This window comes from Dunckerocampus dactyliophorus, chromosome 6 (genome assembly GCF_027744805.1).
Source record: "Dunckerocampus dactyliophorus isolate RoL2022-P2 chromosome 6, RoL_Ddac_1.1, whole genome shotgun sequence".
In the NCBI taxonomy this organism is placed as follows: Eukaryota; Metazoa; Chordata; class Actinopteri; order Syngnathiformes; family Syngnathidae; genus Dunckerocampus; species Dunckerocampus dactyliophorus.
Genome location: NC_072824.1, coordinates 5,282,124 through 5,308,734, shown reverse-complemented (window position 1 = coordinate 5,308,734; position 26,611 = coordinate 5,282,124). Strand labels below are relative to the sequence as shown.

General features: G+C 40.3%; 2 protein-coding genes across 6 annotated transcripts in view; both read right to left on the bottom strand.

Annotated features, from left to right (window-relative positions):
* zgc:92360 (uncharacterized protein LOC436988 homolog) overlaps positions 1-13,181 on the bottom strand; it is a 34,797-nt gene extending 21,616 nt beyond the window's left edge. The window contains exons 1-2 of one of the 2 annotated variants that reach the window (XM_054780532.1): positions 13,035-13,181; positions 243-336 (exon numbers count right to left, since the gene is read on the bottom strand). In XM_054780532.1, the coding sequence (XP_054636507.1) occupies positions 243-290 (48 nt within the window). In that variant the 5' untranslated portion in view covers positions 291-336; positions 13,035-13,181. Of the gene's footprint in view, positions 1-242; positions 420-13,034 lie in introns of those variants that run through there. The other variant, XM_054780530.1, reaches the window with a different exon arrangement.
* A 22-nt stretch (positions 13,182-13,203) lies between these two features.
* The window catches only part of LOC129183373 (voltage-dependent T-type calcium channel subunit alpha-1I-like), a 279,439-nt gene continuing 266,031 nt past the window's right edge, over positions 13,204-26,611 (bottom strand). For 3 of the 4 annotated variants that reach the window (XM_054780519.1, XM_054780520.1, XM_054780522.1), the window contains one exon: positions 18,424-21,376. In XM_054780519.1, the coding sequence (XP_054636494.1) occupies positions 20,768-21,376 (609 nt within the window). In that variant the 3' untranslated portion in view covers positions 18,424-20,767. Of the gene's footprint in view, positions 13,363-18,423; positions 21,377-26,611 lie in introns of those variants that run through there. The other variant, XM_054780521.1, reaches the window with a different exon arrangement.

Genomic DNA, 26,611 nt, shown 5'->3' with positions numbered 1-26,611 from the left:
CTGTGTCTTTCATTTTCCTTGGAGTGGAGGTGATGTAAACGTCACTATTCTCTACTTAACTTGATGGAGATTTTGCAGTTGCCTTGCATTTTCTCCTACTTCCTGAGGTCGCGTGCTGTTTTGTCAGATGCTCGTTTATGTCGACGTTGGTTCCTTTTAGCTCACTTGTCTGCTTTCAGCGGCGCTGTTTCGTGATATGAACTGTGTGATGATGCCGACAGGTGTGGTGTTGCTATTCCTACCTTACATTGGCACGCGAGCATCCACACTGCTGACGTCAACGCATCCATTTCTCGTTGTTCCCCTCTTCTGTTATCAGCTGCCCGGGCGTAAGACCTGCGTGTAATGTGCAGCCCAGTCACAATCGCTACGTTCATGTGTGCGCTCTGCTCCAACTCGTCCATTCTGTGCATCATTTGCAATATGACCTGATCCTTTGCATCATTCTGCTTGATGAAACAGGAAGTGGAAGCTAAAATGAAAAACAGTCCACAGTCGACATTCAGAAGACATAAAAAGAGGCGTTAGTTTGGGATCAAGAACGGGAAGGAGAGATTGTGAGAGCGAGTAAGAGGCTTTTGGCAGAGTCTGTCATGGAGTTAATGAGCTTTTGCCGCTTCCCATCATCCCGCTGCCTTTTTGAACCGTGGCCTTTGCATACAAAAAGATCATTAACTCTCTGGCCGTGCTCTATATGCAACTAGCTGCCACGTCGTCTTAAAAATAGGTCAAAGAAAACGAAAGCAAGGGCAGCATCCTGACTAGGTGGTAGATGGTCTTTGTTTACCATCATTAAGTAGTTCATACCTGGAAAAGTTAGGAGGGCGCTGAAGTGGGAATAAAAGATCTTCAGTATTAATTAAAAGCATCCTTGACTCGTCTTGACCAGCCCTCACCTGAACGCCACTGATGGGGTTTGTGCTCGGCTGAGCAAAGAGGGCAAAAGGGGTTTAACAAAGTTGGTTCACGGTGCTAACTTCCCATTAGGCTGGGGACTCATTGGTCGGATTCTCAACAGTCGGGGAGGTGAAGGAAAAATAGTTTTTCCTGACGTGGTGATTTTTTTACTCCAAAGGAACGGACGAGGCGGATCACTGAGGGACACGGGGACAGATTTATAGGCACCCCCACTAAAAGAGGTTTAATGTCAACTGGATCCAGAATTTATCCCGAGTCCCAAGTCAAAACAATGACTAAATGTGCACTCTGGATTGGATCGTGTAATTGTAGCGCACTGACACGCTTAATTCGTTAGGGTTTTAACTGGGGTGCACGATAATTATCAAACTTGAGCTGAGATTAGAACGTCGTGAGACAGTTTAGTTTTATACTGATGTGTTGTTGCGATCGGAATCCTGCTCGGAACGATAATTGTCAGGCCGACATGAGGGAATTATGACGTCATACCGATAAATCCGATTACATTAAAAACAGCTCAGATAGCCGATAATTAAAAAAATGCTCCAATGAGGCGACATTTTCCATTCTGTGCAGGTGAACAAATTAAGCGCTCCTTTTTTCTCCTGCCTGTGATGTCAGCGGCCTGTCTTAACTTCACCTGAGCCTCACTTGTAAACAAACATTCACTTTCAGAGGAAGACTTTTTCGCGTGCAAGTTGTACCAAATGCTCTGCGATGAGGGGGAGAAAACCCCATCGAGCACACAAAAATCCTTATCAGCCCCCTGAAACGCCAGCATTGCTACAACACCTGGGGCTTGTGGCGCTTGAAAAGTACAAAAGGTTTGCCAGGTTTGCTACTCGGTGCATGCGCCCGAATACAGTGCACCTTGCTGGGCCATGTCAGGTGGCTCCTCAAGCTCCATACCCCGGTTCTCCTGACCTCCGTCGCGGCACACCGGCTTCTCGGTGCATGCGCTCGAATACAGTGCACCTTGCTGGGCCATGCCTGGTGGCTTCCTGCGCTCTATACTCTATACTGGTTCTCTTGATAGTAGTGATGCGGTAGTAATAATGTCATGATATTTGATTAGGACAAATCAACAGTTGTGGTTGGTCAAATCCTAATTGGTTGCAGAAATATATTATGGGTTATCGGTATCATATTGGTCTTGAAAAGCAGCAAGTTATTGGTATAGGTTTGAAAAAAAAAAGATTCGACCAGGCATTAATTGGAAGCAGGTGATCATTATGTTATTTCCTAAATGTGAAAACTCCCTACATGGAACAAGTTCATTTAAAAAAAAAAAAAAACTTAAAAATGATTTAGAGTGAATGAGAAAGTGGAAAGGAGAAAAGGGAACTCTCTTTGACCACATGGTCATGTATGAACAAGTATGTTGCGCAACACAGCAACAGAACCAGTGTTGGAATAGTGGTAAGGAGCACACCTGACGAACAGGCTAAAGGCCAGGGGTGTCCAAACTGCGGCCAAGGGGACATTTGCGGAAAGCCCCCCCTTTTTTTTTTACTGGCCCGCAGCACATTTTAAAATTATAATTTAACAAGAAAACAAAAAAACAGCAAAAACAACAAAAAGCAACAGCAAACAATCAGCAGTCATTTTGCAAGAATAAAGTGAAAATTGTCATGAGTTGGGGTGCTGCTCTGCTGCCATCTAATGTTCGTTTGTTGCAGCACACCCAATGACCAGGGGAGGAGCTCAGGCACACCTGAGAGCAATCAGCGGTGGACTATTTAGATCCTGCTTGGCGTCTCCCATTCCCATTCCCATTCCCATTCCCATTCCCTAGCGTGAGTAGTATTAGTGTTTTTTCTGCCTGCCCATTTGTGCAGTGTTTTTTTGTTATTTCTGGTCTTTGTACTCTGCTTGGTTGTCAGCAGCTTTTTTTGTTCTTTCCTATCACCTTTCGTGATAGGGGTTTTTGTTAGTTTACATTTTGTCTCCTGCTAAGTGTGTGTGCAGCGCCTTTTACCTTGCAGTTACCTTTTTGTTCTATTTTTCCCGCGGCTCGGCCCGGTGTTTGTTTTCCTTTTGCCTTGTGAACATTCTCATTTTTGTTTTTGCCCTTGAGCTGTGATTAAACCTTTTGTTACACGGGAGTTCTGGTTGTCCTCTCTGCATTTGGAATCCTGTTATCGGCCACGCGCCATTTTGTGACAAAAATATTAAGAGAAAAGAGTTGTAATCCAACAAGGAAAAAGTCTTAATTTTACGAGAATAACATCATAATATGATGAAAAATAACATCATTTTGGTAGCATGAAGTTGAAACACAATTTTTTTTTTAAGTCGGAATATTATGAGAAAGAAACAAAACAAGTAAAATTCAATGAGGTTACGACAATGAAGTCTAAATATGGGAATAAAGTCATAATTACGAGAAGAAAAGTTACAAGAAGAGTTGAAATAGTTGGAAAATAAGTTTAAAAAAACAGCAGAAATGGGAAAAACATTTTACCAGAATAAAGTCAAAATATGAAGAAAAAAAGTCATACTCTCACTATTTTCTAATAATAACCTTGTAATATTACAGAGTGTAAATATTAAAGAAAAGATACGTAAAAAAAAAAAAGTCGTAATATGAAAAACAAAATACTGTCAAGTTGTATTTTGGGACAAAAATACACTGCTCAAAAAATTAGAGGAACACTTCGAAAACACATCACATCTTAACTGGGGGAAAAATGATCTTGAATATCTTTCCTGATAATAAGTGGGTGATGTATTAGTAACAAAATGATGCCACATCATTTGATAGAAATGAAAATGATCACCCTATAGAGGGGGGAAATCAAAGACACCCCAAAATTGAAAGTGAAAAAATGATGCAGCAGACTGGTCCATTTTGCTAAAATGTCATTGTAGCAACTCAAAATGATTCTCAGTAGTTTGTGTGGCCCCACGTGCTTGTACGCATGCCTGATAACGTCGGGGCATGCTCCTAATGAGACTACGGATGGTGTCCTGGGGGATCTCCTCCCAGATCTGGACCAGGGCATCACTGCGGTACCTGGACGCATGGAGGAGATTCCAGGAGACAGGTAGTTACTCCAGGAGAGCTGGACAGGGCCATAGAAGGTCCTTCAACTCTCAGCAGGATCGGTATCTGCTCCTTTGTGCAAGGAGGAACAGGATGAGCACTGCCAGAGCCCTACAAAATGACCTCCAGCAGGCCACTGGTGTGAATGTTTCTGACCAAACAATCAGAAACAGGCTCCATGAGGGTGGCCTGAGGGCCCGACGTCCTGTAGTGGGCCCTGTACTCACTGCCCAGCACCGTAGAGCTCGATTGGTATTTGCCAAAGACCACCAGAATTGGCAACTACACCACTGGTGCCCTGTGCTCTTCACTGATGAGAGCAAGTTCAACCTGAGCACATGCGACAGACGTGAAAGGGTCTGGAGATGCCGTGGAGAACGTTATGCTGCCTGCAACATCATTCAGCATGACCGGTTTGGTGGTGGGTCAGTGATGGTCTGGGGAGGCATATCCCTGGAAGGACGCACAGACCTCTACAGGTTAGATAACGGCACCCTGACTGCTATTAGGTATCGGGATGAAATCCTTGGACCCATTGTCAGAACCTACGCTGGTGCAGTGGGACCTGGGTTCCTCCTGGTCCACGACAATGCCCGACCTCATGTGGCTAGTGTATGCAGGTAGTTCCTGGAGGATGAAGGAATTGATACCATTGACTGGCCCCCACGTTCACCGGACCTAAACCCAATAGAACACCTCTGGGACATTATGTTTAGGTCCATCCGGCGCCGCCAGGTTGCTCCTCAGGCTGTCCAGGAGCTCATTGATGCCCTGGTCCAGATCTGGGAGGAGATCCCCCAGGACACCATCCGTAGTTTCATTAGGAGCATGCCCCAACGTTGTCAGGCATGCGTACAAGCACGTTGGGCCACACAAACTACTGAGAATCATTTTGAGTTGCTACAATGACATTTTAGCAAAATGGACCAGTCTGCTGCATCATTTTTTCACTTTCAATTTTGGGGTGTCTTTGATTTCCCCCCTCTATAGGGTGATCATTTTCATTTCTATCAAATGATGTGGCATCATTTTGTTACTAATACATCACCCACTTATTATCAGGAAAGATATTCACGATCATTTTTCCCCCAGTTTAGATCTGATGTGTTTTCAAAGTGTTCCTCTAATTTTTTTTAGCAGTATATAATAAAAATATATAAATATAAAAATATATATATATATTACGGGGATAAAGTCAGAACATTATGGGAATAAATAAAAATTACTATTTCAGAAGAAAGTTGAAATACTTGACAAAACCTGACAAAAATGGAGTAAAACAAGAGCAAAGAGCAAAGTTGATATTAATAATACTCTTTTTCACCTATACGACAACGCTGAGATGCAGTTTTTTCTTGAAATATACAGTGGGGTGAAAGAGTGTTTACCTCCTTCCAGATTTCTTGCATGTTTGTCAAATGAAATATTAATCAGTGACAACACAACTGAACACAAAATACAGTTTTTAAATTAAACTTTTTATTATTAAAGGAAGGAAAAAAAAAAATTTCCCAGGAGTGGCCGGCCAAAGAAAATGACCCCAAGAGCGCAGTGACGACTCATCCAAGAGGTCACAAAAGACCCCACAACAACATCCAAAGAACTGTAGGCCTCACTTGCCTCAGTTAAGGTCAGTGTTCATGACTCCACCATAAGAAAGACCAAAACCACTGCTGAACAAAAAGAACATTAAGGCTCGTCTCAATTTTGCCAGAAAACATCTTGATGATCCCCAAGACCTTTGGGAAAATACTCTGTGATCTGACGAGACAAAAGTTGAACTTTTTGTAAGGTGTGTGTCCCATTACATCTGGTGTAAAAGTAACGCTATATTTCAGAAAAAGAACATCATACCAACAGTAAAATATGGTGGTGGTGGTGTGATGGTCTGTGGCTATTTTGCTGCTTCAGGACCTGGAAGACTTGCTGTGATAAATGGAACCATGAATTGTGATGTCTACCAACAAATCCTGAAGGAGAATGTCCGGCCATCTGTTGGTGACCTCAAGCTGAAACCAACTTGGGTTCTGCAGCAGGACAATGATCCAAAACACACCAGCAAGTCCACCTCTGAATGGCTGAAGAAAAACAAAATGAAGACTTTGGAGTGGCCTAGTCAAAGTCCTGACCTGAATCCTATTGAGATGCTGTGGTATGACCTTAAAAAGGCGTTTCATGCTGGAAAACCCTCCAATGTGGCTGAATGACAACAATTCTGCAAAGATGAGTGGGCCAAAATTCCTCCACAGCGCTGTAAGAGACTCATTGCAAGTTATCACAAACGCTTGATTGCAGTTGTTGCTGCTGAGGGGGGCCCAACCACTTATTAGGTTTAGGGGGCAATCACTTTTTCACACAGGGTCATGTAGGTTTTTTTTCTCCCTAAATAATAAAAAGTTTCATTTAAAAACTGCATTTTGTGTTCAGCTGTGTTGTCATTGACTAATATTTAAATGTGTTTGATGATCTGAAACATTTAAGTGTGACAAACATGCAAAAAAATAATCAGGAAGGGGGCAAACACTTTTTGACACCACTATACAGTATATAACTTCTTGGCATATCTACATGTTGATTGACATGATTGACAAAATATCAAAGTGGCACAGTTGCATCCTTTCATTTTTCACTATGTGGCCGTCACTGGAAAAAGTTTGGACTCCCCTGGCCTATTTGTTGTCAAAAATATGCTTATTTAAGAAAATTTTAGGTTGAAGCCTAAATGAAGCATGGTCAAGCGTAAAAATGGCTAAATGAAGTAAAATACAAATATAAAGCATTCAGAAAACGCTTTCAAAGAGGTTGTGATGATATGTAGTATTCTACACTGGTCACTAGGTGTCAGTAAGGTTAATTTAACGTCGGGTGAGACACTGGGTTTTTATTGCAGGTTTGAATGCTCCAACAACAGGCTCAGTGATCCCTAAAATGGGCTACTGTTGCGACCGTAACCCACGCCAATCTAAAACTCGTCTCTGAACGCCCGACGTCATATTCCTGTCCGCCCCACACACCGGAAATGGAACACATTTAGAGCAAAACACACACGCATGAGTCCTATTTTCTCTTATGTTATATTTTATATTTTTAATAATGCCCATAATGATTAAAAATCTATTTTTAGTAAAGTACCACCTTACGGACACGGACATGTTCTAAGGCGCTAAAACTTCCACTAATGCAGCTAAAAAAGGAGCAAATGTCAGCTTTAAAACCAGAAAAGAAACATCCATGTTCCTGCTGCTGAGGCATCCTGCTAGATTATCCACCTTCACCCTGAGAGGCGTAACATTATTATTATTATTTTTAAGAGGTTTATGCTCATTACGTAATTTAAAGGTCACACGATTGGCCATCAACGTGACGCGAAGAGAGAGAAAAAGCCTTCTTGCGCTCGGAGGGGATGAGTGGGCTCGGCTTTAAACCCTATATCATATACAGTATATCCGTGTATGTGTGTGTGTGTGTGTGTGTGTATATATATATATATATATATATATATATATATATATAGATTGATGTGGCAAATTGAATGTGTGGCAAAAGGAGGGAAAATGAGTGTAGAATAAAGTGCACATGGTGGGTGTTTTTAAATAAGTCATTTTCAATTTTGACTTGTTGTCATGGGCTGTTTGCCAGCCTTAACGCTTCACACGATAATACATAAGAGGTACTGTATACAGTATAACACGCACCATGATACTTTTGGTAGTTTTCTGAAGATGTATGCGAAAATAAGAGCAATAGTACAAAAAGACGTACAGAAATCCCTCTCTTATGGCGGTTAATTGGTTGCAGACCTGACCGCTAGAAGTGAATTTCCGCAAAGTAGGATTCAATATTAATAAGGGAATATTTTGTGTAGTTAGAGCATAGAAAACCTATTCATGACTTTCTCAGTACAATTTTTTACCTTTATTAGAGCCCTCTGGACATGAAATAACAGCCCTTTACACTCATATTAACCAATATAGTAGATATAATTCGAGAAAATAAGCCATTAAAGATATAAATAAGACTCATGATCGTGTGTGTTTCAGTAAATGTCTTCCGGACGTGTGAACAGGAAGTGACGTCAGGGATTCAGAGCTTCAGTACGGCGACAACAGTAGTCCATGTTATTACTGTGACGATGTCCATTATTTTTGTGCCTGTTGTGTGATAAATACTTATAAATAATAAAAGCCTGTAGTTGGCAAACAAGGCTGGTGCGCGTTACTAGTGACACCTAGTGGCCAGTAGGCTACAGTTCATCAACGTCTTGCATTGCCTTAAACTGTTTTTATTTTAGTTCGTTCATTTACAACATTTTTATGCTTGAAAAGCCTTAATTTAGGCCAAGCATACACAACATTTGCTAAAAATATGCTTTTTTTTTTACTAATAAAAGAAAAAGCAATCATTTATTAATTAATTATTATTTATTAAAAGGGATAGAGTGAGGGATGACCATATAGGAAAGATTTCTAAAGATTTTCAACAGAAATGTTGTACAATTCTACTGGAATCGGTTTCAGACCTGTGATGAGTTGTTTTAAGTAAAAAATTTTAACTTTTCATAGTTAGAGCTGTTTACGACCTTCTAAATCTGTTGTTTAAAAAAAAAAAAACATGATTAGAGCCCTCGAGACATGAAATAACACCCCTATAGTCACCGTTTACCCTCCTATTACCCAATACAGTCACAAAATAAAACAAACTTCCACATGTTAGCGTCGGGGGGAGTTGCAACAGTACAGTACTTCCTGTGGTGTCTGTTGTCTCATCAGTGTAACATTACTGACACCAGTGTAGAATACTACCTTTCTTTGAATGCGTCTTCTGAATGCCATATATTTCTATTTTAATTCATTTAGCCATTTTTATGCTTGAAAATGCCCAATTTAGGCTAAAAATACGTACAATTTGCTTAAATATACAGTACACATTTTTGACTATTAATAAGCTGCAATCAACCACAAACCACATGACTTGTAAATTAATATATTTGGAAAAACTTAATTACATTATATATTAATATTTCAACCCCCGCCCCACAAAAAATGATTTCGAACCCATTCATAGTTTTTAAAATGTGTCCTCCACAAAAAAAAAACACCCGGTCTCAGCCTGCCACCTGCTGGCCCACCTGTGTTTCACTTGTACGTGTCCTCAGCATGTCTCGCATGCACACTCGGTCGCTGAAACGAGACACCGATCTGCTGAAGGAGGGCGGGGCTTACCTGCGTGATGACACTTTGTGGGTGCAGTTGGCATGGTAGGGATGTGGCGTCCTCTGCTGGCCAAGAGAAGAGTTGTCGTTTGATGTGTTGCAGGCTATCCACCCTGCAACACATCAAACGACAACTCTTCTCTTGGCCATCTTCATTTTTTTTTTACAATTATTATATTTTTTAAGGCTGTAAAACCCCTCGCCATACATTTTATACACTTTTCTCAGACAGGCAATACAATTTTCTCACATTTCTCTCTTGTTTAAAAACTCTCAAAAAAGTTCAAACCTTTGTTTGAATTTTAATGATCAACACAAGAAATTATGAAGTCACTCGCGCATATTTCACTCCTGTGACCGTGCCTTTTTGTTATGGCGCCCTTCCGCTGTACTGTAGCGTTTTTATATCCTTGTTAAAACATATTGCTGCAGACAAACCGAAGATTCATTTACAAGCTAGCAAGCAAACAATGACACAGGAGACATGACAGGACGGCACGAAGGAGGCTGATTGACAATGGTCTACAGCCAATCAGGAGGCAGAAAACAATGGGCGGTGCAGACAGATGAGCGAGGGAAGAGATAGGCACTCAACTTCCCATAATGCAATTCTTCTTAAAAGGGTCAGGCTTGGCCCTGTAATTAAAAAAAAAAAACTAAAAAAATCTGCGAATCCGCGAAAGGTGAACCACGATAGAGCGAGGGAACACTGTACACGACTCAACGTTATGACAAACCGGAGCCGTAGGAACATAAGTATTGGGAAAATACGTAGTCTTTGCAGCTAGAACTACTTCCGTGCAGTCTGTTTGCTCACTGATTGATTCATTTAGGAAGATACGCTGCCATCTAATGGCATAGCATGCACACTGCAAGATTACTAATCAGCTTTATTGACGTGCCTGCGCAGTTTGTGTATGATTGTTTAAGAGTTACAAAGTAAAGTTAACAGTCAAGTGATATAATAGATTCCAAGTAATTCATTGCCATTTCTAAACAAAAGCGTTAAAATATTGTATCAAATTCTGTGTGCTCTGTGTAGGTGAATGCTAAGGGCACCGTGGCCTACAGGGGGCGCCATAATCCAGAAAAACCACAAAAAAACCCACCTTCAGCAGGGGTGTCCAAACATATTCCAGTGAGGGCCACATAGTGAAAAATGAAAGGATGCAACTTTGCCACTTTGATCTTTTCTAAAGCAACACATGTAGATATGCTAGCAAATTATAACCTCAGCTTTGTCATAAAGATGCTACATAACTGTTATTAATATCAACTTCACTCTTTACTCCCCCACCCCTCTGCTGTTATTAATATTAGATTAATATTAATATCAGGACTTTATTCCCATAATATTTTGAATAAATGACTGTATTCCGTTTTTGTTTGTTTCTCATAATATTATGACTTTTCATATTGTATTTTTCTTTAATATTTCAACATTATTTTTCCTCATAATATTGCGAGTTTATTCTTGTGAAATTCTGCGTTTCTTTCTTGTTACAACACAACTTTTTTGTCTTAATATTTTGACTTTATTTTTGTAAAATTGAAGCTGTTTTTTTCCATTCCCACTGTTGTTGTGGGGGGGGGGGGGGGGGGGGGTTCTCCATTTTTCCAACTATTTCAGCTTCTTCTGGTCAATTTTTTCTTACTTTTACTTTATTCCTATAATATTTTGACTTTATTCTCATAACATAACGTTTTCTGCAATAACAATTTTATTTGTTGTTTCTCATAATATTAATACTTAAAAAAATAACATGTTTTTAAAAAATATTTTAATTAAAATTTTTCATTATAATATCACAACGTTATTCTCAGAAAATTACGACTTTTTTTTTGCCTTGACATTTCTTCTCGTAAAATTACAGCTGTTTTTTTTTCCCATTCCTGCTGTTTTTTGTTTTTTTTTTCGAACTATTTCAGCTTTCTTCTTGTAAATTTTCTTCTCTTATGACTTTAGTCCTATATTTGGACTTTATTCTCGTAACATTAGAAATTTTTCCGCAATCCAAATTTACAATTTTATTTGTTGTTTTTTTGTTTGTTTCTCATATTGCTACATAAAAAAACGTGTCTTTTTCTTTTATAATTTTAATAAAATTTTTCGTCATAATGGTACACATTTTCGTGTTAATTACAACTTTTTAAAAAAATATTTTGACATTATTCTTCTAAAGTTACTGCTGATTTTTTTAATGTTTTTTTTTTGTTTGTTTTTTTAAAAACAGTTTTCATGTTAAATTATATTGTGACGCAGGCCGCTAATGGCACCCGGGCCGCACTTTGAACACCCCCGACCTTCAGTATAAGACTAATTATTACTACTACCTCTTAAGACGGAAAGCAAGGCGCGATCACAGTGGTGATTATTATCATAATGAATAGTCTTTGAACAACATGACAACAACGTAAACTAGTTACTACCCTTAATCAGGCAACGTAACGCCCTCAAAACTATTATTAGTTTTACATTTCAATTTCCAACAACCTTTTCTTTTGTTCCAAATTTTTGCTGTTTTCTTCTGCACTTTGACTCTCCGATTTAAAAGATGAACCCCATCCAGCTCTTGTGTTGTTGACATTTTTTACCCTCCAAATTGTTGGTTCCCTCAGGACATTTTGCGCTCTTTCCTCGCCACCGTCGGCTAATTTCACCGCCGCATCTGTTCTCTTTTTCATCGGGCGCCGCGTGTGCACACTTGACTACAGATGAAGGGCGCACATGGCAAGCGCATACGTAGAAAGCGTGTTCCGGCATCAGCAAGCGGGCTTAAAGAGGGTGGGTGGCTGCGGAGATGTTGGAAAAAGAAGCGTGCTGTTAGCGTGACGTGAGCAGCACTTTACTGGCCTGCCGCTTGATATAAGTCAGAAAAGAAGCATAAGAAGTCAATTCCAACACCTTGTACAAGAAATGGAAAAATCAGCAGTAATTTTACAAGCAAATACAAAATATTAAGAGAAAAAAGCTGTCATCTAAAAAATTCATAATTTTATGAAAACAATGTAATATTATGAAAAAAATAGCGTCATTTTAGTACCATTAGTAAGTTGAAATATTGAAGAAAAAAGACTTTATTCTTTTAAAGTCGTGATATCATGAGAAACTAAACAAAACGACGAATAAAGTTGTAATTTTTGGAAAATTAAGTTGTGGAAGAAGTTATAACGCTGTGGAATAAAGTCAAAATATTATGGGAATGAAGTCATAATTACGAGAAGAAAATTCACATGAAGAAAGTTGAAATAGTTGGGACAAAAAAACAACAGCAGAAATGGAAAAACAGCTGTAATTTTAGGAGAATAAAGCCAAAATATTAAGAGATTCTACCGAGAAATAAAGGTCACAATTTTTACAAGAATGAACAAAAAAAAATACAAAAAAGTCATTTTAGTAGCACAGAGGTGAAATATTCTATTTTAGTTTTGCTATGTTATGTTATTTATAAATAAAGTCATAATATTGCGAAAAGAAAATTTCATTCATTCATTTCATTCTATTAAAAAGAAACCGCAAAGATTGACATTGACACTAATAACCTCCTGTATATCCCAAGCTGGGATGCAGTTTTTTATGTATATACATATATATGATATACTGTATACAACTTCTTAGTATCTTTACAAAATTTCAAAATTGATCTCCCTTGTCAGGTAATATCCAAAATTAATAAGGTTCTTACAGTTCAGTGAAATTGTGGCTGGTAAAAAAATAAAAGAAATAAAAAATATAGCAAGTTGATCTTTAAACTCAACCATTTTGTGTCTGATGCTACTAAAAATGAAAACAATTCTTGTTCCGGCATCCAACAAACAATCTCTTAAAAAATGTGAGCAGTGACGCATTGATCTTACCTTCAAAACTCAGCCATCTCCAGGCTCATGACGTCCAACAGATGATGCTATGATACGCTGTGATGTAGCAACCAGTGTTGCTGGACATGAAAAATACTGAAATGGAATTCCTGTTCGAATATTTGCCGTCTCTCTCGCCGTTAATTGGCCTCGGACGGCTTTGGTCTCGTCAGGTTTGAGCGAGGTCTCGGTGCGGTGGCGCCGCTGTGATGCTCGCCTCTCGACCTCGTGCATCTGCGCCGTCAGCTGCTTCGTTAACAGCAAACATCTGCTGACTGCAGCTGGCCACCAAAGCCGAGGGCTGGGGAATGAATTTCCCCCGGAATCCCTGCAGAGAGTCACTGGTAGTTTGATGCGCTTGTCAAGCAAGTACAGGCGGCCATCGTGTTACCACGTTTTGTGGTTGCCATGTACTTCCATAAGTTATGAATCCAGTAATCCCTCATTTATCGTGCTTAATTGGTTCCAACCGTGATAAGTGAATTTCCGCACAGTATAGGGTTCCTTATTTATAAATGGAATATTTTTATAGTTATGGTATAGACAACCTGTTTACCACCTTCTAAATACGCTTTTTAACATTAACCCTCTAGATATGAAATAACACCTCTAGAGTCACCTTTACACTCATCTTACCCAATATAATAACAGAAAATAAGACATACTGTAAATAAAACTTGTGTATGTGTTGCTGTAAATGTGTTCCGGTGCTAGGAAGGCAGAGTGACGGGTGGACAGGAAGTGATGTCAAGGGGTTCAGAGTTGAGTTTTAGCTTGGCGTGGCCTGTGTAATGTTAACTCATTCAATACCAAAGACGTATTTATACAGTATGTTTTCATAAACCCGAACGCCCGCTCCCAAAGACGTACTTATATCTTATGTCTTTTGCATTTTTTTGCGCGAGAGGCAAAAAGAGGCGGTGACGCCAAGTGCACACGAATAGATGTCACAGTTTGAAGCCATAATAACGGCCACAAGGTGGCAGAAGTGCATTTGATTAGAGCTCGGCATGGATCATTTGCACACACTCGACAGCAAGGAGGACGTGGAAGAGCATGGAGGAGTGTAGCCTGAAGAAGGTTACGCATTGTAGGAAAACATTTGCATGCGAACACACAGTTTAGTTCCCAAATGTGAAAATTGTAGATAGTTCATGGTGTCATATTTGTAAATAAATGGCTATTTTGATGTAAAACAACCTTTTTAATGTGTGTATAGTTGTGGTATGGTTGTTTAGATATTTGAGCTGTCACATGAGCAAAAAAATTGTGTCAAAGTTGAAGTTATGCTTGAAATCATTTCACAAAAAGCTGGGTTCCTCCCTTTTTTTTTTTTTGTCCGGAACTGATATCTTCCTGAAACTTACCTATATGTTCTACTGCTGATTACTAAAGAACGGAAAAAGGTAGAAACAAACCTTTTTTTTTCTGATGAAAGACAGGAGTCTAATCTTTCTTTTGGTAGGTTCCGTGTGTATATAGCCATAGAACACAATATTCTGTGTGCCTTCAGTCAAAATCATCTAAAATGGCCGGTACTGAAAATGGCTGGGATTGAATGAGTTAATATTATTATTTTGTTATTACTGTGCCTGTTGTGGCCAATTCAAACCTGCAAATCTACATTAGTAACATTACTGACACCTAGTGACCAATGTAGAATACTACACATCACCACGTCTTTGAATGTGTCTTCTGAATGCCTTTTATTTGTATTTTACTTCATTTAGCAATTTTTATGCTTAAAAACGCTTCATTTAGACAAAAAAATGTAACATTTGCTTAAATATGTATTTTTTTTGGACTAATGATGATAATAATGAAAAAGTATGATTTATTAATTACTATATTTTGGAAAAAACGTGAGAGAGTAAAGCTGAAAAATTGAAAGTACAAAGTGGTGAGGGATTAGTGCACTGTACAAAAAGAAAAAGAAAACTAAGGTTGTGCGCAGTTTCGTTATCCCTGATGATGGTCGGGAGTGTTGAGAGCCGTGATGTGCGGATCGATACTGAAGCTCTTCATGCTCTAAAATCGATTCTCAAATCAAAAATACTGATACTTTTGACACTTCAGTCATTTGGGGTAATGTTTTTCTGTTTACAGTGGTGGAGCCAGAAATGTTTCATTGGGCTGGCCAAGCCACCCCGTAGCTCCGCCACTGTCTCTGGACCGTCTATTAGAGCAATTAATAGCTGAACAGTGTGCCGAGGACGCACATCATGGCGGCCAAACCCGTGCAAGACATAATACGGAAGTGGATGCCGATCGGCGCTCCCGTTTTAACTCTAGACGGCTTGGTTTACATGCCCACTCATGCCGCTACAGAGAGCTTCCATTATTAACACATATTAAAAGATTCATGTGCTGAATTTAAGCCATAGTCAACATAGTGAGAGCACTTGACCCGAGCCGACCAAAGTAATCATGAGAAACTTACCTAATGCTTGCAGTTCGTGCAAGACGCGGTTTTATTAACAGGTCCTCCACACCGAAAGTTGTGTGCTACAGTGAAATGCGTCCAAGGGGAAACGGCGGTTAGATTGAACTAATGTCTGCTGAAAGGATGACCGATCCTAAATGGAGCCATTGTGAATAAATAGTTCTGAATAATTAATCCTTTATTTTAGTGGTTATAATATTATTTGAGTGTTTTTGTCAAAATCATCATTATTATAAATTATTACATGTCTTATATTCTTTATGCTGTGATATGAAATAAATGACTGGTTCATTTCATTCTTGTATTTAATCATAATACTGTATTTGATACATCCTTCCTGTGTTCTGTGCACTGGGTGAGTGACTTAGGAGTGTGTGAGTGAACAAAAACATGAAGTGTTGTTTTGCTGCGTGTTAAAATAGGAGCTCTACACTTGATTGCGGTGCCATTATGCAGACTATTAATTCCAGCACCAGTCTGCAAACATCGCTTTTTCCCTCCACTCAAGTGGAGCGCCAGCCAGCCAGCCAGCCAGCCAGCCAGCCAGTGTGTGTCCTGTTTTATTCATTGGACGCTGAGGCAGTGTTATTTTTCCAATGCAACAATGCCCATTAAAGCGCTTAGGTACACCGCCTAACGAGATCCAATACATAATAATGCTCTTGTTTTGGTATTAATTCAACAATGTTTTATTACTGTTGTGGTACCTAACGAGCATGTGCATGGCCGTGCCGTTTGGAAAGAGGAAGTTGATGCGCCAGAAATGGTGCACGCAGAACTTAAGGCAAATATTCCCAGTGCGGTTTGTTTCCAACAGCAAAGAGGCAAAAAGAAGAGCAGTGAGGGGCGACAAACAGCTGATTGTGCCGCACATATTAAGCAGCATCACGTGATCACACTACAGACGGCGTGGATAAAAGTCTTCAAGTCGCACTGTAGGCTTTTCTTTCATCTCCAGTTAGCATCATGAACCCCTTCTTGAACCAAAACCTACTCTAACCAAATCCATTTTTCCCATAAGACACAATGTAAATCCAGATCATCCGTTCCAGAAAGCCAATATCTTAACACAAAATACGTTTTTAGAGTTTTACGTGCATAAAATATTTGAGTTCGTAAATACACAGGACTTGATGGAAACTGTCCTTTGTGCCAATACTGTAGATCTGGGGTCACCAACGTTTTTCCTTGTGAGAGCTACTTTTACAAAATGAAAATGGCCAAGAGCTACTCATTTTTGTAACATTTATTTTCAGAGCTTATTTTAAACCCAAACAAAGCGAATATGCTTGTTTTACCAGAACATGAACAAAATGCTGGTGTCCACAACTCACATTTTGTATTTCAGAATGCATTTCTTTCTACTGTTCTTTCATTATTAACTGAAAACCTGAATGAAAAGCAGACTTGCGGGCACCTCATGTGGTCGTGCGGGGCTACCACGTTGGTGACCCCTGCTGTAGATGGTAATCACATGAGGCCTGGATTTTGAGAGTGACGTGGGAGCTTTATCTCAGCCATGGGGAGGATGTACATTTTGGGACACATCATCAGTAGTGTACCTGAACTTGTACTTGAATCAGTGGGTGTTACGGCCTTTCAACACGAGACACCCTCATCAAAGGCGGCCAACTCCAGGGTGACCAAGCCTGAGCCTGTGTCCCGTGCCCAATCATGAGTAGAGCAGTGCTTGTAAGGTGGGTGGGGGGCAGTGAGATCAAACATTGGTGGGCACCCTCCTTCAGTGGTGTTTTGATGATAGGCCCACTGATGGGTCCACGACACCTCCAGAGACTCATCGGCAACACCTGCCATCCCAGGTGTGTGCCCCCCTCTGCTTTGAGACCAGCAAGGGTCCTTGCACTTGATCCACAGCCACTGGCTGCTTCTTTCGGCCGCTTCAGAGACTGATCTTACTGTTTGTTGCAGAGCCTGTCCATGAATGCCAAGGTCTTTCATGAGCCTGATGGTAGGTCTGTGTAGCACAGTTTCTTTCGTTCATAGGCCTCTTCGGTGGAATCCTTGCTTGGGACTGTGAGCTCTATGATGTTGACCACCTTTAGTGAAAGGGACCATAACACCACGTCTGGCTGGTTGGTGGTTGCAATCTCAACCAATATCAACTAGCATCTTCCAATCCCGGCCCATGGCTAGCTGTCCAGCTTCTGGTCCAGCTTCTGGCTAGCTGTCCAGCTTCTGTTCAGCTTCTGGTAGGGGGGTGGTTAGGCCGTTTCTGTCCCTCTCAAATGAATTCCATCGGAGATGGAATTGGTAGCTCTCAGGGGCAAGGAGTTGATGTTGTTCCTCTTGCTCTTAAGGGCTGCTGCCAGACTCTCAAGGACCTAATTGTGCCTCCAGGTAAGCTTGTGATATTGCGAGGGATGACTGTATATGTTTTCATGAAGAAAACAATTCTAAATGCATATAAATGATGAATGATAAATTAACATTTAATGTTACTTTTACCTTCAATGAAGACATGATTGCCAAAGACACGATGTGGCAGCGAGATCAACATGGACACCACTTTCCTGTTTTGTCACGAATTATTTCTTGAATTCAACAGCCTTTCTCACCTCAGGTGTCTGCTTTTCTTTTGCAAAAAATAACCCAAAATGGAGCCAAAGAAAGTCATAAGTGCCAGCATTTTGATAGATAAGGCAACAGACACTTGAAGAAACATTTGAACTCATTGCACCAAGGTAAGATTTTCAGCGTTAACCAGATAATGTGTTATTAGAGCACAGGCTAACCGAGGTTCCACTGTAGTTGAATACTTTCCTTTCGTCAAGACGGTGCATGATATGCTGCTGGCTGCACTACCTGGCTGAAGTCATGAAGAAGAAGAAGAAGACAGGCACGTGGGAACCCAAAATGAGCACAAAACTGCGCAGGAGTGGAAATTTGTGAAAACACGTGGTAGGGAATGACCAGCAGAGACGGTGAAAAGCTTGTTCACTTTTTTATGACACCAGAGTGACATTTAGGGAAACAGAAACAGAACCCCACATGCATTTTTGCAGAACAAAACTCAGTGAGGCGGGGAGAGGTGAGGTGTTCTGGGGTGGGGGGGTCCTGATACACATCACATGTGACACAACGTCATCCTTTCAGTGACCTTTCAATCCCGCTGGCATTTGATTCTATTACACAAGTCATAATAAATATAATCTTCTCTAAACTCATACTTCTAACTGTACATCTACTATAGCGTATTGCATATCTCCAAAGGGCGGGTGGGGGTGGGCGGGGGTGGGCGGACTCAATACTCATCTAATACTGTGGCTTCCCCGAGGAAAGTAAGTGAATGAAGATGAAGCTACAAAAACACACCACAGTGTGTGTTGACATCTCTGCATGATGCATACATATGTCTGTGTGTGTGCGTGTGTGTGTGTGTGTGTGTGTGTGTGTGTGTGTGTGCGTGCGTTGAAGTCCACCTGAGGTCTACCTGCTCTGGATGCGAGACACAAACACATCACAACAACACATGGCCGAGAGGACCACATCACACCACACCCGACTACGTACCCGGCCGGTCGGGTAAACAGCGGCTTTTCTTGATGTTACAAGTGAGAGCCATTTGTTCCACATTGCTTGCCATAGTTTGTTTGTTCTCTTGCTACACTTCAGCAGACCTGAGTCAAATAAGACTTTGGATGGAACCGTTCCCATTCCATCAGCTTCTGCTTTTCCAATGAACGCCAAAATAGGACGTGTGTACGCAAAGACAAAACCGAGGGGATTGGATTCAGTCCCCGAGGTAGTCTTTAAAACAAAACGAGAGCACTGGAAAGTCCGGCCTTGGTTTAAGAACAAAGAGGCAAGACGGCCATTGGGGGCTCAACACAAGACAAGGTAAATAAACCGCGGGATCATCTAAAACCTTGCTCCAACAAACAGTCCCTGTGGTTAGCAACAAAGACCTGCTAACAATATTTGGCCCAGGTCTGCAACTCAGTACTTTTTAGCCCTTTCATGGAAATGTGGGCACTACCAAGGAGCCCACATGTATTCTCAGCAGCAGCGATGATCCAACTCCCCCGTTCAGTCAGGCCTTTAGTCCAATGTCAGCTCCTAAGACCAGTTTCCACCAAGCAGTGCAGTTTAGTTGCATTAATTTGGTTTTCACAGTTAAAATTAGCAAGATGAGGGATATGTAGCACATTTGGCCACCGTTCTGTTGGGGCGCCAAGTGCAGTGGGTGGGGGTCCTAAAGTGGCGGAACCAGACAGAGTGCAGGGCGTTGATTGGTGGACAGAAAATGGTCCCTTCCTCCATTGTTTACTGTGTGATGCACTATGTTGACTTCATTGGAACCTTATACTAGCTGTGTCCCAATGAGGGGTGGCACTCTATAAGGGACCCAGTCTAGGTGGTCTAAGGGGGCAGCGGCGACACAAGGGATTCTGGGCCTCATGAAAAAAAAGTCAAATTAGGGTTCCACCGGGCAGGTGTTGTCACTACAACTTATTTTTTGGGGCCTCTGTCTAGCCCCAGTTCCAAACAAACTGGAATTGTTCTAACTTCCCCCCCAAGATGCCGCCCCTCGAGGGGGAGACCCAATCAGGGGCACTTTAGAAAGTGTCCCTTGTGTCTGAATTTGGAAGAGCTTTCGAACAGGGACAGACGTGCTGTTTGAACGTTATTTAAATGCAGTCTTTGAAAGATGCAGCCCCTTATTTGTGATACACTAGTAGGTACTTTCATCCCGCTTGCACTCCTCGGAAAACAGGCCACATCAGGATTTACCCTTCTAAACGGTATCATGACAAACAAAACCGGACTGGACCGCTTGATGGGAAGGTCTTTCGAGGACACTTGAGTCTACACGTGCACACAAGATCACAGAAAATCGACAACCTTTTGAAATGTCCCGTAGGTTGCCAATGCTACTTTTTAGCGATATTTCTATAAAAACAAGTTCCGTAAACGAGTTCCGCTTCTTCTTCAGCAAAAGTGTGCCATGCGACCAATACTGACAATTGCTTTTTTTGCACTTGGGTTGAGAATACTCTGCCCCTGTTTTCAAACCAGCTTAATCTAAAGCTTAATCAACCCTTAGAATTCCATTTTCTTGGCGAGAGCCTGGGAGAAGCACATCTTTAAGTTTGTAAGCTTCTTGCCATCATCACAGAATAACCAGTACAATCCCGAACAAAACAACCGATCCCGAGCAGCCGAATCCCAGGAGGGGAGTGACAGAGAACAGACGGTTCAAAGACGATTTGGGATCACAGAACGTGTCGGAAGAATCCTTCCCTAGTCAAGAAGTTCCACAAGAAGCGTTTCATCTGTTTTTTCGGGAGTTTGCGTCCCTTTCTCGACTGCTATTTTTCCTGCTGAAGTCTGTGACATCGCAGTCCTCGTCTCTCGCCCTACCCGCCGTCCAATTCCTGTGAGCATCATCCTCAGAGAGCTGGCATCCACCTTTGCTCCCCTTAGTTTGGTCCAGCGTGCCTGTGCTGTTACATTTCTTCACCAGTGGTCGTGCCGAAGAGGCTGTTGTGAGCAGCGAAGTCAGCGAAAGACTGTTCAGAGTGTCTGACAAGCCCTCCAAGGCATGCTCACAATCTCCTGCCCCCATGTCCTCATTGGAAGGGTCCACGCAGTCTTGGCGGGGGCAGCCGGGGCTGGAGCTGCCGCCACCAGAGCTACTCTGGCTTCTCTGGTGGCCTCTAGTGGCCTGCAGGGGGACCGGGGAGTTGTGTTTCTTCACCGTAGGGCGGCCCTGCTGCTGCTCGCCTGCAGTGAGGTTTGAGAGGTGGCTGGGTGGTGGACAGGAGAGATCCAGATCACGAGGTGGCGAGACGCTAAAGCTTAGACCTTCCTCTACCGGTGTCTGCAGGCTGCTTTCTGAACTGCCTGCAGCCGAGGACAAGTCGCCTTGGGATGTATGCTGTGGGAAGAGAGGGAAAACAGTGTGGAAACTTCCAACTTATACACCTACATGATGCTTTTTAGGTATACAGTAATCCCTCGCCACTTTGTGGTTTTTCAAAAATATATTAATTACAGTCACGAGACACTCAGTTCACAAGACACTCAGTTCGCGTAACTGCTTGCTCAGCTTCTGATAGATTTTGCTATTGCGGTACTTTCTACGCACTAACGAGGTGGCTTGTGTGGGGTTTTGCATCATGTTTACAAGTAGTTCCTGCCAAAGACACATAGTATTTAGAAAGTAGCAATCAGGTTTTCTATGTCTTATTTTCTTTTATTATTTCTATTATATTGGGCAACAGGAGTGTAAAGGTGACTATAAGGTTGTTATTTCATGTCTAGAGGGCTCTAATACTGTAAAAAACGATCTTTGGAAGGTTTTCTGTGTCTTATATACCTTACTTTCTTTTATTATGGCAATAGGGGCGTAAAGGTGACTATAATGTTGTTAATGATGTTAATAATGTTAACAAGCGTATTTAGAAGGTTGTAAGCAGGTTTTCTATGCCTTATATTCTTTTATTATTTATACTGTATTAGGCAATCAGACTGCAAAGGTGACTATAAGGGTGTTATTTAATGTCTAAAGGACCCTAATAATTTAAAAAGCATATTTAGATCGTAAACAGGTTTCCGTTGCCTTATTTTGCCTTATTATGTCTACTACATTAGGCAATAGGAGTGCAAAGTTGACTATAATGTTGTTATTTAATGTCTAGAGGGCCGTAATAATGTTAAAAAGTGTATTCAGAAGGCCGCAATTAGGTTTTCTATGTCTTTTATGTCTTACTTTCTTTTATTATGTCTATTATAATGGGCAATAGGTGTGTAAAGATGACTATGGTGTTATTTCATTTCTAGAGGGTGCTAATAATTTTTAAAAGTGTATTGAGAAGGTCGCAAAGAGGTTTTCTACGTCTTTTATGTCTTACTTTCTTTTATTATGTCTATTATAATGGGCAATGGGTATGTAAAGATGACTATGGTGCTGTTATTTCATTTCTGGGGGCTCTAATAATGTTAAAAAGCATATTTAGAAGGTCTTAAACAGGTTTTCTATGTCTTATATGTCTTATTTATTCTTCTTATGTCTCCTGTATTGGCTAATAGGAGTATAAAGGTGACTATAGGGTTGTTATTTAATGTCTAGACGGCTCGAATTATGTAAAAAACTGTGTTTATAAGGTAGCAATCAGGTTTTCTATGTCTTATATGTCTTATTTCCTTTGATTAGTTCTACTATATTAGGTAATAGGAGTGCGAAGGTGACAATAGGGTTGTTATTTCATGTCTAGAGGGCCCTATTAATGTTTAAAAGCATATTTAGAAGGCTGTAAACAGGTTTCTGTTGTCTTATTTTCCCTTATTATGCCTAGTATATTGGGCAATAGGAGTGTAAAGGTGACTATAGGGTTGTTATTCCATTTCTAGAGGACTTTAATAATGTTAAAAAGCGTATTTAGAAGGTTGCAAACAGGCTGCTATGCCTTATATGTTTTACTTTCATTTATTATGTCTACTCTATTGGAGAATAGGAGTGTAAAAGTGACTATAGGGTTGTTATTTCATGTCTAGAGGGCTCTAATAATGTTAAAAAGCTTATTTAGAAGGTCGTAAACAGGTTTTCTATGTCTTACATGTCTCATTATCTTTTAATGTAGCCACTATATTGGGCAATAAGAGTGTAAAGGTGACTATAGGGTTGTTATTTCATGTCTAGAGAGCTCTAATACTGTAAAAAAAAGTGTATTTAGAAGATAGCAAACAGGCTTCCTATGGCTATTTTGTCTTATTTCCTTTTATTAAGTCTACTATAATGGGCAATAGAAGTGTAAAGGTGACTATAGGATTGTTATTTCATGTCTAAAGGGCTCTAATAATGTTAAAAAGCGTATTTTGAAGGTCCCAAACAGGTTTTCTATGTCTCACATGCCATATTTTTATTTTACTATGTCTTTCATAAGTAAGGACCCCTACTTGGCGGAAATTCACTTATCATGACTGGGTGTGGAACCAATTCATTGCGGGATTATGGTATCTACAAAATTTCATGCCAGCTATGCCAAACATTTTGTCTTCTCAAGAACTCAGATCTCCACCAAGGCCTCAGTTGTCCTAAATGTCACTAAGACGTTTGTCTGACTGATTGCAAAAATCATGATGTGTGGGGCAATACCATTCCCCTGCAGTTCCTTTGCTGTAACCTTTTTTCTTTTCAGCATGGCCCTTAATAATCTTCGTAATGTTCCAATGTGGGATTTTTGCGGGCCAATAAAAAACAAGCTGGTGCTGCAAAGGAGCCCAGGTCGGACTCTGGACACCCCTGTCTGTGAATCTCAAGCAAATCAGCATTACCATGCTTGTTTACACCTCTCTTGGACAACACTGAGACGGTTTTACGACGCAACTCAGTGTAATTAATAAATAACTCACTGTCTAAGACCTCTGATCTTAATTTGTTGACATCTTTTTTTATTTTTTAGCTGCATGAAGTTGGCTTTAAAGTAGCGTTCTGCATTCTGACACTAGTGTCAGGTCAAGGCGGTCTTGAGAAGCGAGGTATTTGGGGGATTAAAAATAGAAGGCGAGGGGACACCAAAGCACAAAGCCCGTGAGAGATGTAACTAGATTCAGGAAAAACAAGACAAGAATGCGCAGGACGTCGACGACGATGTCAGCGGCCAACAAAGCCGAGCGGCGGCCGTGCTAATTAGCCGCCGAGCATGACTGTGGCGGGCGGGAATCACAGAGGCACTGAGCTCTACAAAGCCAACAGGTAGACCTGTCGCCATGGATACACACAGGAAAAAAGATGGGCTCTTTGTTCTTGTTTGTCTCATGCAGATAGAAACAACATGCATTCACCTCTTTCAAAGTGAGGCCATTTGTTCATATTCATAATAATAACAGTTTTTATCTGTTACTGACTCAAAGGGTACACACCCACCAGATGCAGAAAGAAACTCCACAGCTCATTTTTAATGCTGAAAAAGCCTTTTGGAACAAAAGTCTAATGTCTTCAACCAAAAAAAAGAGTCTCATTGCCTCGATGCATACTATGACTTAAATGACATTTTTATGGGTGCGTCCCCTGTTCACCCTATTTTTTTTTTTTGCTGTTATATTTTACAGAGCCCTATGGAGCCCCGGAGGGGAAATGGAGAAAAAAAAAATATGATGGGTTAAAAAAAATAATAAAATGACTTTTGCAATTTTTTGCGAGCTTTTCCCTCACAAAACTGTTTTGCGAGGGAACGCAAAAGAGACTGTGTCACATATTCAAACTTCCTGGATCAATAACTCCCAAGTGAATGGTTCTAACACAGTAAACATACCTATTACCAACCATGGCAACACAAACAAACAGCTACAACCCAGTTTTTAACCAAAACAAGCCGTCTTCTGTGCAGTCTGACTTATATTGATCTCGAGGAGAAGCCGGCAGCGAGACCGTCTACACATGTCTTCTTCTGCTGTATTATAGCAGTTGGCATCAATGTTGACAACACCTCAGTAAGACGAGTATCTATTGGCTGTCCTGGAAGGCCATAGATGACGTCGTTGGCTAGTTTGCATGTTTTTTGCAAATGATGTTGTAAGAGATGTAGGAAAAAAACATAAGTATGATAGATTAACATAAATATGATAGATTAACATAGATTAACAAATAAAAACAGCTTGATTATGTTAAGAACTACAAAAATATATACGAAGCAAAAAGTTTGTGAAAATGGACTTTTACATAATTTAGGGCAATTTTTATTAGGTTGTTCATAAATTCACTTCTGTAACGTGTAGGACCACAAAACTCACCGCACACATCAGTGACTCCTTCCTGGTATTACTACAGCAATTGGTTTGGAAAATGTGCTTTTAAATCATTTTGGGGAATTTTCATAAGAATTATCGTTAATAAATTCAATTCTGTCACACGTCCGTTCAATAACTTTGCTTCTGTGAAGAGTAAGACCACAAAATTCACCTCACAAATCAATGGCCAAGTGAAGCTATTGAAGCTATTGAACGGACATGTTACACAATTGCATTCATTAAACAATAACATTTCCCCAAAATTATTTAAAAGCACATTTTCCCAAAGTCTTTGCTGTAGTGTGAACAGGAGAAGGCTGTTGATGTGTGAGGTGAGTTTTGCGGTCCCACACATTCCAGAAGTGAATTTATTAACAACTGAATGAAAATTGGCCTAAATTATGCAAAAATCCATTTTCACAAACTTGTTGCTTCGTAAATATATTTGCAATACATTGCCTTTCAGAACAGCCAATAGATACTTGTCTTACTGAGGAGTTGGCAACATTGATGCCAACCGCCATAATACAGAAAAAAAAGAGAAAATTTGTAGACGGTCCCTGCGCTCCGGTCTCTTGTTTTTTGTTTTTTTTTTTTTACTACCCATTATATATTTTTTCTCCATGTCCCCTCCGGGGCTCGGTAGAGCCCCATGGGGCAAATGGGAGAAAATAATTTTGTGAGATAATGCAATAACTTTTGCCAAATGACGCAATAATAACTTTTGCGAGATAACACAATAGCATTTGCGAGATAACGCAATAATTTTTTCGAGATAACACAATAACATTTGCGACATAATGCAATAGTAACTTTTGCAAGATAACACAAAAACCTTTGTGAGATTATGCAATAACTTTGATGAAGATGAAGCAATAATAATTTTTGCGAGATAATGCAATCGTTATGGAGAGATAACACAATAATAACATTTGCAAGATAATGCAATAACTTTTGCGAGATAACACAATAATTTTTGCGAGATATTGCAATCATTTTTTGCGAGATAACGCATTAACTTTGGCGAGATAATGCAAAAATATCATTTGCGAGCTAACGCAATAACTTTTGCGAGACTACGCAAAAGTTTTTGCAAGATAAAGCAATAATAACTTTTGCGAGACAACACAATAACTTTGGTGAAACTATGCAATAACTTTTGCAAGATGACGCAATAATAATTTTTGCAAGGTAACGCAATAGCTTTAACGCAATTTTTCCAGGTAACACAATAATGTTTTGTAAGATAATGCAATACATTTTCCAGATAACACAATAATGTTTTGCGAAATGACACAATAATAACTTTTGGGAGATAACACAATAGCTTTTGCGAGATGAGGCAATAATAACTTTTGCGAGATAACACGAAAACTTTTGC